The sequence below is a fragment of the Lynx rufus genome, unplaced genomic scaffold (genome assembly GCF_022079265.1).
Source record: "Lynx rufus isolate CCGP_SWC_20201006 ecotype Redwood Valley unplaced genomic scaffold, mLynRuf1.p SCAF_9, whole genome shotgun sequence".
Lineage (NCBI taxonomy): Eukaryota > Metazoa > Chordata > Mammalia > Carnivora > Felidae > Lynx > Lynx rufus.
In genome coordinates this window covers 1,133,561-1,149,818 of record NW_025814897.1, presented here as the reverse complement: position 1 = coordinate 1,149,818, position 16,258 = coordinate 1,133,561, and the positions used below count along the sequence as shown (strand labels likewise).

Here is a 16,258-nt window from a genome sequence, read left to right as displayed (position 1 = left end):
AAACCGGATGGAGGTTCCTCAAAAAATTAAAAATAGAACTACCCTACGACCCAGCAATTGCACTACTAGGTATTTACCCAAAGGATACAAAAATACTGATTCAAAGGGGCACCTGCACCCCTCTATTTGTCCAGGATAAATCCGGATCCACAATCCAAGGTCTGGAAGCCACCCAAATGTCCATCAATAGATAAACAGATAAAGAAGATGTGGGATATATACACAATGGAGTATTACTCAGCCACCCAAAGAATGAGATCTTGGCATTTGCAACAACTTAGATGAAGCTAGATAAGCTAGAAAGTAAGTGAAATGAGTCAGTCAGAGAAAGACAAATACCATAGGCTTTCACTCATAGGTAGAACTTAAGGAACAAAACAGATGAACATAGTGGGGGGAAAAGAAAGAGACAAACCAAGAAACAGACTTTTTTTAAGTAGGCTCCACCCCCTTCCTGGAGCCTAATGCGGGGCTTGAACTCACAAACCTGAAATCAAGACCCGAGCTGAGATCAGGAGTCCAACGCCTAACCGACTGAGCCAACCAGGTGCCTCTTAAATAGACTCTGAACTACAGAGAACACACTGATGGTCACCAGACTGGTGGGTGGGGAGATGGGTGAAACAGATGATGGGGATTAAGGGAGTACTCCCTGTGGGGAACACGGGGTGATGTGTGGAAGGGTTGAATCCCTACATTGTACACCAGAAACAAATATGGTAATTATATGCATGTTAACTAACTAAAATTAAAATAAAAACTTAAAAAAAATTTTTTTTTAATTCATTTATTATTGACAGAGAAACAGACCATGAGCAGGGGAGGGGCAGAGAGAGGGAGAGACACAGAATCCGAAGCAGGCTCCAGGCTCCGAGCCGTCAGCACAGAGCCTGATGTGGGGCTCGAACTCACAAACCGCAAGATCGTGACCTGAGCCGAAGTCGGACCCTTAACCAACTGAGCCACCCAGGCACCCCTAAAATAAAAACTTTAAGAAAAGAAAAAAATTGTAAAGCATGTGGATCAATGACCTACATATTAGAGTTAAAACCATAAAACTCGTAAAACATAGGCAGGAATCTTCACAACCTTGGATGTGGTGGTGGATTTTTGGATACAAGGGCATCAAAGGACAATATCAAGAATGTGAAAAGACAACCTACAGAGAGGAGGAAAATATTTGCAAATCACACATCTAATAATGGCGTAACATCCACAATATATAAAGAACTCCTACAGCTGAACAACAAAAAGACAAACAACCCAATTAAAAATCTGGTCAAAAAGCTTGAATAGATAACCATCTAAGGAAGACTTACAAATGGACCGCAAGCACATAAAAAGATGCTCCACATCATTCATCAGTCATTAGAAATACAAATCAAAACCATAACGAGATACCAGTTTGTGGCTTTCAAAAAGACAAGTTTGTAAACCCAGAAAATAACAAATGCTGGTGAGGATGTGGAGAGCTTGGAATGCAAAATGTGCCGTCTCTGTAGAAAACAGTTCGGTGTTGGCTCCGCGGTCCCTCTCACAGGGACGTGCCTGAACTGATTGAAAGCAGGGATTCAAACAGATACGTGTATGCTGAAGATCACTGCACAATTGTTTATAACAGCCAAGCAGGAAGCAACCCAAGATGTTGACAGATACATTGATAAATAAAATGTGATACCTTCATAGGATGGGATGTTATTCAGCCATAAAAAGGAAGTTCTGACACCAGCTACAACGTGGATGAACCTAGAAGACATTGTGCTGAAGGAAATAATGCAAATGTGAGTGGACAACCGCGACTCAGCAGGCAGAGCATCTGACTCTCGATTTTGGCTCAGGCCATGATCCCGGGGTCATGGGATCGAGCCCCGTGTTGGGCTCCACGCTGAGCATGGAGCCTGCTTGGGATTCTCCCTCTCTCTTTCTCCCTCTCTCTCTGCCCATCTCTCTCTCGTTCATGCTCTCTTTCTACATATATATAAAATAAAAAATAAATTTAAAAAATAGGACCGCCATGAGATGAACACACTTGTACGAGTTGCCTGGAATAGTCATATTCAGAGATCACCTGGGGCTAGGAAGATGGGGAAGCAGAGACTTATCATATGAATGGTATAGAATTTCTGCTTGGGATGACGAAGGGATTCTGGAAGTAGATATTGGTGATGATCGTAAAATATAGTGAATGGACTTAGTGCAGTGAACTGCACCCTTAAAATGGTTAAGATGGCCAATCGGCAAAACTGAAAGGCAACCGACAGAATGGGAGAAGAGGTTTGCAAGTGCCATATCAGATAAAGGGTAAGTATCCAAAATCTATAAAGAACTTATCAAAGTCAACACCCAAAAAACAAATAATCCAGTGAAGAAATGGGCCAAAGACATGAATAGACACTTCTCCAAAGAAGACATCCAGGTGGCCAACCGACACATGAAAAAATGTTCAACTTCACTCTTCATCAGGGCAATACAAATCAAAACCACAATGAGATTCTACCTCACACCTGTCAGAATGGCTGACATTAACAACTCAGGCAACAACAGACGTTGGCGAGGATGCGGAGAAAGAGGAACTCTTTTGCATTGTTGTTGGGAATGCAAGCTGCTGCAGCCACTCTGGAAAACAGTATGGAGGTGTCTCAAAAAACGAAAAATAGAATTACCCTACGACCCAGCAATTGCACTAGTAGGCATTTATCCACGGGATACAGGTGTGCTGTTTCGAAGGGACACATGCACCCCCATGTTTATAGCAGCACTATCGACAATAGCCAAAGTATAGAAAAAGCCCAAATGTCCATCGATGGATGAATGGATAAAGAAGATGTGGTATATAAACAATGGAGTATTACCCGGCAATCAAAAAGAATGAAATCTTGCCATTTGCAACTACATGGATGGAACTGGAGAGTATTAATGCAAGCGAAATTAGTCAGAAAAAGACAAATATCATAGGACTTCACTCATATGAGGACTTTAAGAGACAAAACAGATGAACATAAGGGAAGGGAAGCAAAAAGGATATAAAAAACAGGGAGGGGGGCAATACAGAAGAGACTCATAAATATGGAGAACAAACAGGGGGTTACTGGAGGGGTTGTGGGAAGGGGATGGGCTAAATGGGGAAGGGGCATTAAGGAATCTACTCCTGAAATCATTGCTGCACTATATGCTAACTAATTTAGATGTGAATTTTAAAAAATAAAGAATAAAATTTTTGAAAACGGTTAAGATGGCAAATTTTATATTACGCAAATTTTACTACACTAAAAAGTGCATGGTTTTCCTTCTTTTGAAATAAGTCACTCACAACCTATATCTGCAGACCAGATCACCCCCATGAGCTCCAGATGTGATGTTCCCACTGAAGACACCCAAACTCAATATCCAAAATTGATGTCATTGCTTAACCACAACCAAGTCCCTGCTTCCCTTGAAAAATTTACTTCTTGTTCTTTCTCCCAAAAGCCTTGTCCTGTAATGACAGCACTGCCCTCCACTAAATCCATCAGTCTTTAATTCTCTCTTCCTCACTCCTGCCACCAGTCAGCAACTCGGCTTTTGATTGGCTTTCTCTTCATCGGTCCCACCTTCCAGATGGATCTGGAACCGCCTTCCTCCTTCTCCTCCCAGCAGTCAGTCCTGGTTCAGGACTTCTTCTTTCCTCTCTCACCTGGATTATTGGATAACTTTTTCTTGACCTTTCCACCTCTCTAATATCCCTCTACGGAGAATCGTCTGTCGTCCCCGGCCCATCCTCAGAACAACCACCAACATTTGCTTGCAACATCACAAATCTGAGAATGCCACTTTCTCCCTCTGAAATGTTCCTTGACACCATTTAGGAAAAAGTCAGAAGCCCCTAGCACGCAAGACTGGCCCTTCACAACTGGACCCCCCTCCCTTCTCAGCCACTCACCTTCCAGCAACACTGACGGCTTGCCCTTCGTGCTGTCTTCTTCCTTCGATGTGCTCTTCCTATAATGGCTACCCTCCCAAATCCAGCTCAAATGCATGGATTGATCCTCAGTCCCCATGGGAAGGATTAGCTGCTCCCTCTGGCTGGTAGCGTTGCCTACTGCAAGCGTTTGTCCCACTGTTTTAAGAGTACTTCCCTCCCTGCACCCCTACCCTAGAGCATAAACTCTGGGCAGGGACTGGGACTTGATCCCACTTGTTCATTTTTTCACAAATTATAATTCAAAGGAACAAGAGAAGAAAAGACATCTTTCTTGCAACCCAAAAGTGAGTATTCAAGGGAGTTACTAAAATTTGTTTAAAATATTTGTAACCTCAAATGCTCTTTGAATTACTAAAAATAAACAGAAATAGAAAATATAATATATAGGGAATGCTTTGAACTTTAATTCCAAGCAAAGATCACAGAAAACCTCATATCCCCATACTAGCTGATCCAAATCCACACGCAAATATTTATCTTTATAACCACATATTATGCACCCATTACATGCCACACACTGACTAAAGACACCAGGTTCTCAAGTATAGTTGAACTGTGATGACACAGAATTAACGCATCTACATAAAGAGAGCGTATTTAATTTATTTTTTTTTTTTAAGTAGCCTTCATGCCCGGTGCAGAGCCCAGCATGGGGCTTGAACTCACGACCCTGAGATCAAGACCTGAGCTGAGATTGAGAGTCAGACCCTTAGCCAACTGAGCCACCCAGGTGCCCTGAAAACTTAATTTATTCATCTGGAAAGTTTCCTTTTGCTGACTCACCACACCCAACCTCCAGATGATTTGGGGGATGTTTGAAGAATTAAAATTTTTCAGCTCCAGCATATCTGAGGGGTTTTCCATGATGTATTCTAGTCAAAAGCCATGGGGCTCTCCCAAGAAATGTCGACTATAATGACAAAATGAGCCGATGGGTGGTGTGATAGAAACAGCTCTGGGCTGGCCGTCAGGACCACTAGCAAGTAACCCTGTGACCTTGGGGAAGTGAGTTAATCTGTCATTTTGGTTTCCATTTCATCTTTGATAAAAATAAAGAAGTTGGACTCCAACCTTGACTTTGGTGTTTATTAAAGAACGTTTGCTTAATAATTAGTTGATTAGTTGTATGTTTTTTGGTAATTTTCCTTGCATTTCACACTCTTAAAAAATTCTTTTAAGATGCATCCTGCTACGGTAAGTCCTAAATGATGCTCCCCAACATTTTAAGTTGAAAAGACGAGTCTAAGTAGCAATTTCATTTTGGCAGATAAAGTATGTTTTCTCATGGTTAAATTTATACACCAAAGGCCGGGGGGGGGGGGGGGATCCTTTGAAAAAAGGCAAATACATTGTGGGCTTCCTGCCAATAAGGACATAAAACTTCCTTGTGGCCATTAATGAAAACTCACACACGCTTCCAAAGTTCTGTAGACACCGAAAAGAAAGAAAACACTCAAATGAGTCACCGGTTTCCACATGCAGGGCTGACAACTATATAAATCTCTGCGGCGGCCGGCAGAGAATGCGGAGCGACCATGCGGCTGGCGGTGCTGTGTGTCCTGTGTCTGCTGCCCCAAAGCCCAGCCCTGCCGCTCCCCCGGGAGGCGGGCGGCCACAGTGAGTCACAGTGGAAGCAGGCTCAGGTATGTCCCTGCCGCTCGGAAGCGCGTTTTTCAGTTGGGGTAGTTTTTCTGATTATGTACAAAATATGGGTTTCGATCAGGGAGCGCTGCCCAAACTGGGCTCCCGCTCCCGCCCCTCCTCCCTCACCACACAGACGACATGAGAAGGTTAGTGCCCTTCTGTGAGCTCTGGTATTCCCCGTGCAAACCGGGGACAGCGGTGCAGTCGACCCACGGGGGTGCCCCCTCAACAAATTGAAGTTGTTGATATTACTTCTTGTGGCTGGAGATTCTTTCCATAGAGAGCTGAGTGTCACTCTTAAGGACTCCTGGTGGTGGCTTGAAATCAGAAAACAAGGGTAGAGTTGGCAGCTGTCTGCTTACAAGCCCACGGGGACGGCGGGTGGGCACGCACTGGTGACTTCGCCCAAGGGGGACACAGATACTCGGCTCATGGGATTGTTGTAGTGAAGAAGTGAGTGATAACAATGCCAACTACTGTGCAGGCCGTTTCTGATCATATGGGCTGCACTGTGCTGTGTGTCAAGGAACCTGCAGCTCTACCCCAGGACACGGACGGAAAGTCACGCGGATTCCCGTACTTGGTCATGGTAGCGACAGGAGTCAAGGGCAAGTCTTGCTGGTTCAAAAACCATGGTCTTTCCAGTATACTACTTCACAAGCAAACTAATAAGTATAAGTAGTTAATTTTCGGTATTGTTTCCTCCCGAGTACTGTTCATAAACTTAAGCCTTAAGCATAAGAAAAGTCTACTTGTGTCTCATGTTAACTCTGACTTTGAGAAACTCCCCGTACCGTGCGAAAATCCTAACATTTGACTGTTTTTTACCTGCAAAGCAGCGATTTCACAAGGTTAATATTACCGGTTCCCCCGAAGCAGTACATTTGCAAGAACACTGAGCCCCTGTACTTGTGCGCCGGTTGCCAATAAACCAGAGAAAGCAGGAAAATTCATATCAAGGATGCAAAAAGATTTCTTCCGAAAGAGTGTCTTTGTAAGGCCTGTAGTTCAGGGAGGGATAAAAGGACTTCTTTGCGGAGCACCTGGGGGCTTAGTCAGTTAAGTGTCCGACTTCGGCTCAGGTTATGATCTCAGGGTTCATGGGTTCGAGCCCCCATGTCGGGCTGTCTGCTGTCAGCACGGAGCCCGCTTCAGATCCTGTGTCCCCCGCCCCTCCCCTGCTCACTCTCTCTCTCTCTCTCCCCATCAAAATAAATAAATATACTTTATGGGGCGCCTGGGTGGCGCAGTCGGTTAAGCGTCCGACTTCAGCCAGGTCACGATCTCGCGGTCCGTGAGTTCGAGCCCCGCGTCGGGCCCTGGGCTGATGGCTCGGAGCCTGGAGCCTGTTTCCGGTTCTGTGTCTCCCTCTCTCTCTGCCCCTCCCCCGTTCATGCTCTGTCTCTCTCTGTCCCAAAAATAAATAAACGTTGAAAAAAAAAATTAAAAAGAAAAAAAAAAAAAAGAAAAAGAAAAAAGAAAACAAAATGTGCCTCCTTTGGTTCCTCGTGGGGTGACCCTGTGCTGATTTCCTTCTCTGAGCCATGACTCATCACGACAAAGCCGTCCCTACTTCCCGGGGTGGCTCGAGTTTAAATGTATGTGAGGACCCTGGTCTTGTCCCTGCCAGTGACAGGTGCTCAGTACAAGCTCTCATGAAGCCGCTGGCACTATTGCATTCACTGTTTACTTTTTCCTACTCAGGCTGCCGGACTGCCATGCTCCCATCCAGACACTCGGGTCCCTTAAGAAAGTGCCAAGGCCCCAACTGTGCGTGGAATACACCTGGCAGACCTGCCCTGTCCTGCGGCCTCGAGGTGTGGGCTCTGCTGGAGCTTTAGCAATGAAAAGAACCCAGCACGGGCAGTGAGGGGACAGGGCCAGTTCCGGTACTGACGTGATAGGTGACCCCGAGCACATCATTCAGCTGCTAGGAGCCTTGTTATCTTCCCCCAGAGAATATGCACGTTCGACAAAATACTTTCACAATATCCTTCCCAGGACTAACACTTAAAGACCCTTTAACCTCCGCGAGGGCCAGACCTCTCGAGAATCTCAGGCGTGGCTGCTGACTTCGGACCGCCCCACAGCGTCTCTGCTGTGCCCCGCGGGGACACACGGGGTGCTCTTCTTGATGGGCCAGTACAAGCCAGCCTGTGGTTTCTAAAGGCTACGGTGGGTCTCCCCTCAAAACATCTAATGGGGCAAAAGGAAAACGGACGGACTCTTTTGCTCACGAAATGGAATGACTATGTGTCATTATCGATATTAAATTTTTATCTCATTAATGCACATTTATTTCACTTAACGACCGTGTAAGGACTCTGTCTTCAAACCACTGTTGGAGTCCACAGGAGCCAGAGGCAAAAATGATGGATAGACCTCGGAGACCTAAGAAAAAGACAGTAAACACGATGAGAGGACAATTTCTTCTTTCCGACAGGAGTATCTCAAGAGATTTTACCCATCCGACGCCAAATCGAGGGATGCCGACGGCTTCGGAGCCCGGCTCAAGGAAATGCAGAAGTTCTTCCGCCTGCCCGTGACGGGAATGCTGGACTCCCGCGTGATAGTGGTAATGCAACAGCCCAGATGCGGACTTCCGGACACCGGAGAAGACTTGCCATCCAGAAACAGGCCAAAGTGGATTTCCAAAGTGGTCACCTACAGGTCAGTTTTCCTCCGGTTCATTCGGGCAGAGACCAGTAAAACCCTCTTCCTAGGAGGTCAAACGTTGTCTTCTTTTTTGCTACCAGGATCATATCATACACTCGAGACTTACCACGTGTCACAGTGGATCATTTAGTGGCAAAGGCCTTGAATATGTGGAGCAAAGAGATCCCACTCTCCTTCAGGAGAGTTGTGCTGGGAATTCCCGATATCGTGATTGGCTTTGCAAGAGGAGGTAAGGAGGCTTCCCGCAGGCTAGTCCTGGGCGCTGTTTGCTTGTTATTTATAGCAGCACCTTCCTCTTTTCAGGATTTAAGATCTTTTATATACGTACGATCTCTCAATATGATATACATATGACATATATAATAGATAATGATCTCTATATAGACATATATAATGATGTATATATGTCACTATACTTTTTCTAGTTTGTTAATGTAGAGCCACTATTTTTTAATAAGTTTAATAAGTTTATTTTGAGAGAGAGAATGAGTGGGGGAGGGGGGGACAGAGAGAGAAGGGGAGAGAATCCCAAGCAGGCTCGGAACTGTCAGCACAGAGCCCCACACAGAGCTCAATCCCATGAACCCTGAGATCATGACCTGAGATGAAATCACCAGTTGGACGCTTAACAGATTAAACCACCCAGATGCCTCTAGAGCCACCAGAGGGGTGCCAAATCATGCCCATGAGCTGAACCTGGCCTGCCATCCATTTTTGTAAATACATTTTTATCCTTTTTTCTCTGTTGGGCAGTTCCAGGATTTTATAAATAAATATTTATTAGAACACAGTGACGGTCAGGGCACCTGGGTGGCTCAGGTGGTTAAGCATCTGGCTTGCTCAGGTCATGATCTCACAGTTCACAGGTTCAAGCCCCACATAGGGCTCTGTGCAGACAGCTCAGAGCCTGGAGCCTGCTTCAGATTCTGTGTCTCCCTCTCTCTCTGCCCGTCCCCACTTGCAAGCTCTCTCTCTCTCTCTCTCTCTCAAAAATATACACAAACGGCTGTTAATGGCTACTGTTTTATGATGCCAATTTAGAGAAAAATACTGTTCTTTCCAGTCTGTCCTAATGTTGAACTGCCCGGGAGCTGTGACTGTAGCTGAGATTTGAATTCCGGCACAGTACTGACAACGTCAAAGAGAACACTGCAGAAAGAAATCATTGCTCATGGTGTTCCCGGGCTTTCAGGAAACGGATAAACTGGATACAGCCTTATACCAATTCAAAAACAAACATCCCTACATCACAAATAAAAGCGCTGGCAAAATTCATTTTGACACTTGGTGCACGGTTCTCCTAGAGACCATCTGTTCTGCCCACAGAGAACTAGCTAGGCTTTCAAGGAGAAGGTACTAAATGGTACACACGTAAGTTCCCAAACGTAATACGCCACCCATTCTCCATCCTGCCCAGGACCAAATGTGACACCCACATGCCAAGCTTTCAGTCTCGGATGGTTATCGGGGCTGAGCAGTGGTTTTCTGAAACAGAATGTTCCTGAGACCCATAAACACGCACACCGCCCTGCTGGTAACCCCACGTGGACTTTGTGGACGGGGCCGAGCTTCATAGCTGCTGTCACTGTATCAACCACAGTCACTAAAGGCAACCGCCCTCTTTGTTTCAGCTCACGGGGACTTCTACCCATTTGACGGACCAGGAGGCACACTGGCCCATGCCTACGAACCTGGGCCGGGCCTGGGAGGAGACGCCCACTTCGATGAGGACGAGCGCTGGGCCGACGGCAGGGGTCTAGGTCAGCACCTCATCACTCTTCCCCTGCACGTACTTGCAAACGTCTGAACTTGATCACTGCTCTAAGCAGTAATAAGTATTGACCCATCGTTAGCTGCCGATGACTGTACCCTGTGCTCTAAATGCATTATTTCATTTCACGTGCTTATAATGCTGTGTGGATGGGAGCTGGAAGGGAGTGCAAACCACACCTGGTTCACCCTGCTGGGCCTCTACCAGCCACTCCCTGTGTGTCTCTAGCCAAGTTATTTGACTTCTCTGACTCTCAGTTTCCACCTATAAATAATTCCCACCTCATGGGATTGTTGTTTAAATTAAATGAGATAATGTTTATACAGCGCTTAGCATAGTGTTTGGGATACCTTAATAATTTGATAAATTAGAGTTCTTTATATTTCCCAAAAGTAAGGTGTTTTTCAGGGGTTTTTTTATTTATTTATTTTGAGAGACAGAGAGAGAGACAGAGTGGGGAGGGGCAGAGAGAGAGACAGAGACAGAGAATCCGAAGCAGGTTCTGTGCAGTCAGTGCAGAGCCTGATGCAGAGGCTCAAACTCATGAACCATGAGATCATGACCTGAGCCGAAGTCAAGAGTCTGACACTTAACTGACTTGAGTCACCCAGGCGCCCCACGAAAAGAAAGCATTTAAAAGGACTCTGAGTCTCTCTCTCTTTTTTTCAGTTTTATTTATTTATTCTGAGAGAAAGAGAAGGAGAGAGAGAGGATCTGTAGCAGGCTCCGTGCTGTCAGCACAAAGCCCTACGTGGGGCTTGATCCCACGAACCATGAACCCATGACCTGAGCTAAAATCAAGAGATACACCCTCAGCTGCCTGAGCCTCCCAGGCACTGCCGTGAGTTTGTTTTCCTGGAGGAGAAAGGGAAGCAGAGACTATGATACTTGGGAGTTGTAGACCATTCTGAGATCGTTCACTGTTCACTGTGATACTTGGGAGTGGTAGACCATTCGAAGATCATTCACCGTCCAAGGGGAGCCCACGCCATGGCCCAGCCAGTCATGGGAGACCACAGACCCCCCAGGACACTAGTGGAGAAAATCTCTGGGGTAAATAATATGAAGTGGAGATGGTTCCATAAGTAAATATGTTACACGAAATCACACGGCTGCCAAGCGTCCTGGAGAGGGAGGTCGGGCCTGTGCGAAGGGAGGTCACAGCATGGAGGTGCCTGATGCGGGGACACTGGCCGCTGCGTCCCCTTGGCGAACGACCCGCGGCCGCCCCTCTGCGAATGTGAGGAGGGAAGGACAGACGGGAGGACAAGGAAGTCAATGGCACACAGCTGAGGCCGCCTGGATATGCTGCCCTTCGTGTGGGCGTCCTCCTAGCAGCCTCCCTCTCCCGACACTCCGCACCCCCGTCTGTGAGCGACTAGCCGCTGTCCCCAGGTACCGGGGGGTTCACACCCGTGACAGCCCCACACAGCAGAAGCAATTGCCTCTGAGCAGCAGGGGAGGAACTGACATGTCTGTCCATCTGTCCGCGTCTCCGGGGGGCTCAAGCCCGCATCCACATGCCTCTGCGTTCCCTCCAGAAAACTGCCAAGTGACCTAGGGTGGGGGGGCCACAGGGACAGAACAACTGTCATTTCTCCAATGGCAGCAAGGGGGTGACACTGAAGCTCCTGTGACTGTCCTTCTCGGCCATCCCCGCCTGCCAGTCCTCCCCAGATGGTGTTTTCTGTTTTCTGTTACAAATCTTTTATGTCTCTATATACATGGCTGCTTCTGTCATTACCATGTGCCGCTCTTCTGTCGTAGGAATTAACTTCCTGGCTGTTGCAACCCATGAACTTGGCCATTCTCTGGGCCTGAGACATTCGTCTGATCCCGACTCTGTCATGTACCCCACCTACGGAGCCAGGGACTCTGAGAATTTCAAGCTCTCGCCGGGCGATATCAGAGAAATCCAGGAATTGTATGGTAATATTTATGATCTCCCATAAGGGGGCTTTCACATTGTCTGCTCGGGGAGGACTTGAACAGGAAACCCCGGGAAATGGAAAAACACCCTGCACCTCACATCTCAAGCCTACTGAGGAAAGAAATTGGAGAACTTAGACACTCCGAGGGTAACCAGGCTATTTCATACGATGAGATCATTGATTTCAAGTTTTCAGTAACATGGTATCGTTTAGTAAAATCCTGAAAACGACACTACTAAGGTGTTTTTCCCCCCCAAGCTGCCACTCGCTGTTCTTTCTAGCTCAGTTCAGATACTTTCATAGAGTGTCCCCCTGAGGGGACGCCCTGAGGAATAGAGCATCTTCCTCCCTAGCTGCCTAAGGGTCTGAAAGTTCAGAGAAGCCATAAAAATGCTTCCATCAGATGGGGTGATGTCCTCAGGAGAAAATTACCCCTAGAATAAAGTGCATTTAAGCTCTCAGTGGCACCTACAACGTACTATCAATCGGCATTTCCTAAACTGTGTTCCCAGAACACTGAGTAGTCCTACAAGACAATTCCCTATGGAAAAACCAGTTCAGGAAACACAACCTACTGTATTTCAGGTGCACAGGATATTCAGGAGTCCCTCCCGTGCTTGTTAAACTCAGCACTTCCTAAGGGAGAATCCTTTTAACGCAATGCTCGAGTGAGCCCTCACAGAACAGTGCTGCAGAGAGCACATTTTGGAAAATACCATGTAACTGTACCTTAAAGTTCTGGCTCACATTGCTGCTGCCGTCAGAAAAATTCATAAACCACTGACAACTGTCGATAAAGTTATCACCAACAAAACAGAAAATGGTGCCTCCCCTTATACACCTGTGAGATTCATGGAGCGCTCAATGGCATGGGTTATTGTGTTAGAACCTTAAGAAAAGTAGAAAGGGAACAAAAAAGGGACAGATTAGATTTCAGAAGAAGACAGACCAAGGCATTAAATTCTTACATGTTAGACACTGAGGTGCCCCCGAGTCAAAATTGGAAAGAGGTCACTTTTGGACAAATGAAAGCAAGACTTAATTATACAGGTTTTAAATGGAGTGAGTTCATTAATCCAAGAAGTCATACGCACAGAAAATATACATTCAAAAGAATATGATTAACCTCATGGATGTGAAATTCTCGATGTTCTTTTCAGAATAATAAAAATAAATCTAGCATTTAGCATACCCAGCATTTCACGAGCATTAGTTCATTTGAGGCAACAATCCGATGAGCGGCTGGGGTCCTCCTCGTGCACTTGATCTAGCACTGAGAGAGATTAAGTGGAATCTTATCCAAGACCACACGGTGGTGACACCAGCAGAGACAGGGAGGGGACACATCGGCCCCTAAGGCCTGCCCCTCAGCCCAGCACCACCTTCTTAGCCTTCTGAGATTGTTCTTCAGAACCTTTGTTGCAGACACAGAAAACCAGCCACATGAACGATACGCTGTACTTTCTGCAACGCGTCTTCTGTTCTTAGGGTCCTAGGATGGGTTTTATGTGTTTTATACCAGGTGAGATGTTCCTATTTTCTCTCTGAACAGGAAAGAGAAGTAAATCAAGAAAGAAGTAGGAACTTCGGGGAGAGCACACGTTCATTCATGGGATTCCTTGTAGCTCTTCTCCAACCAGAACTAATGCACACAGTCCTTGAATGTCTCTGAGCACTGACTTGGCTCTTGCCTGTATCGTGGTTGGTTTTCACGTGTCTCTCTCTCTCCCTCTCTCTCCTTCTGGGGATAAGCCCCCTTGTGGCCTGAGTGTCTCATTCATTGATGAATTTCCTCGAGCAACTTGCACTTGGTAGATATTAATAAATGTTAAATACACAGATAAATAAAGTTTGTATTCCATGGTAAAAGATTTCTCCCAGGAAGTACTCTGTACAGCGAGATCAAAGACTGAAACAAGCAAACAGACCAACAGGAATCCCACCACATCATTCTGGGTCTTCAGCTGCACTCACCCCATCACTGTGTGGGCAAGGAGGGAGGTCCAGCCCCTCTCATTCGCTCGTGTGGCCCCGAAGGCGCACTGAGTTTCCCTTATTGTCTTGGCCTACTCTCACTCTGAGTCTTCTGGTGAGCCCAGGTCTTCCCGCAAAACGTGTGAATTCCCAAGGATTTCCACTCCCATAGTCACTTGTGGCTGAGTTCCTACCCCCAACCCAATTTCCCTGCATCTCTCCTGATACAACTGCTCCTCAGGGCCCACCCGACATCAGTCCCATCCTCTTCTCTTAACCTGACTCCCAGCAGCACCTCCGTGAGTCTCCAGAGATGCTGAAGATGCATCAACAGTGGGGTTCACTCCCCACCAGGACAGCGACATCAAACACACCCAAAATTGGACATGATCCCCCTCCCTCAATCCTTCACCTGCCCCAGCATCAGTAGCTTCTCACCGGCCGCCCACCTCCCCAGACCCCAACTTCTTATCCTCAGGTCTATACCCCATTCCTTCTGACTTCTCCCAGAAACTTATTTTCCCAATGTCCACACAGCTCACTCTGCAGCACAGAGACCGCCAAACAGTCTCACGCAGAAATGTGTTTCTGTGGGAGAAGCACTCTCCGAGAAGAAAGGATCAGTAAACTTGGTAATAGGGCAATGGAAATGATCAAATCTGAGGAAGAAAAGGAAAAAGGGTCAAAGAAAAGTGAGAGTAGCTTAACATACCCATGGGGCACCATCGAGTCCCCACGATGGGGTTGCTGATAACGGGGTTGCTCTCTGCATGTGAGAGAAGGGGGGTGGTCTGTGGAAAATGGCCATACCTTCCACTTGATTTTGGTGTGAACTTAAAACTGTCCTAAAAAATAAAGTCTTCAGTTTAGAAAAACAACCTTATAGATTAAAAATTAAATTACAATCTGGATTTTTTTTAAATCAACAAAATTCACAAACTTTTACCTGGATAGACTGAGGAAAAAAAGAGAGAAGGCTCAAATTACTAAACATCGGCTATGCACGTGGGGACATTGCTACTGCTTTACAGAAATAAAATTTAAAAATAAGAGAACACTGGAAACAATTAGATGCCGAGAAATTGGATAACGTAGACTAAATGGACAAATTCTTAGAAACACAAAACCTACCAAGATTAAATCATGAAGAAATAGAAAACCTAAATAGACCTATAATTAGTAAGGAGATTAAATCAGTAATCAAAAGTCTCCTGACAAAGGAAAGCCCAGGACTGAAGGCTTCACCAGTGAATCCAACAAACATTTAAAGGAGAACTGAAGTCACCTCTTCTCAAACTTTTCCAAAAGTTTAAAGAGAAAGGAACACTCCTTTACTCATTCTATAAAGCCAACATTACCCTTGTATCAAAGCTAGACAAAAACAGGACAAGAAAACTACAGACCAATAGTCCTTATGAAATGGATGCAGAAATTCTCAACCAAATTCAACCAAATTAGCAAACCAAATTCGGCAGCATGGGAAAAAGATTATACGCCAAGCAGGTAGGACTTTTTCCTGGGATGCAAACATGATACAGTGATATGCAAATCTATCACTGTCATACACCACATTAACAGAACAAGGGGGAAAAGCCCATAATCGTCTCAATTGATGTGGACAGGCATTTGACAAAACTCAAACCCTTTTATCTTAAAAACACTCAACACACTAGGAATCGAAGGAAGCGCCTACAACATGATAAAAATATGAAAAACCCACAATAAACATCATACTTGGCGGTGAAAGACTTAAGTCTTTCCTCCTAAGATCAGGAACATGACAGGGATGCCTTCTTTTGCTGCTGCTACCCAACATTGCCCCGGGAGGCCTAAGCACAGCAGGTAGACAACAGAAAGAAATAGAAGACATCCAGAATGAAAAGAAAGAAGTAAAACTATCTCTGTTCACAGATGATAAGATCTTACACATAAAAAAACCCTAAAGATTACACGTGTGCACGTGCACACACACACACACTCGATAATTAATAATAATGAACTAATAAATCCAGCAAGGTAGCAGGATACAAAGTCAACAAGCAAAAGTCGGTTGCACTTCTGCACATGAACAATAAGCAACCTGAAAAGGAAATTAAGACAACAATTCCGTTAACAATTCGATCAAAAAGAAAAACATACTTGGGAATTAACAAAGGAGGCGAAAGACTTGTACGATAAAAACCGTAAAACATTTCTGAAAGACGTCAAAGAAGACAAATTAGTGGGGAGATCCCATGTTCATGGACTGGAGGACTTAAGATTGTCCACCCAAAGTGATCTACAGATTTAATGCAGAAAGAG

At 45.6% G+C, this 16,258-nt stretch overlaps 1 protein-coding gene across 1 annotated transcript; it reads left to right on the top strand.

The window, feature by feature from the left end:
* The first annotated feature begins 5,496 nt into the window (after positions 1–5,496).
* Positions 5,497–13,774, top strand: MMP7 (matrix metallopeptidase 7). The gene is made up of 6 exons (XM_047072557.1): positions 5,497–5,604; positions 8,049–8,275; positions 8,362–8,510; positions 9,913–10,041; positions 11,820–11,981; positions 13,536–13,774. The coding sequence occupies exons 1-6, from the start codon at positions 5,497–5,499 to the stop codon at positions 13,562–13,564; spliced, it is 804 nt and encodes a 267-aa protein (XP_046928513.1). The 3' UTR covers positions 13,565–13,774.
* The last annotated feature ends 2,484 nt before the right edge of the window (positions 13,775–16,258 follow it).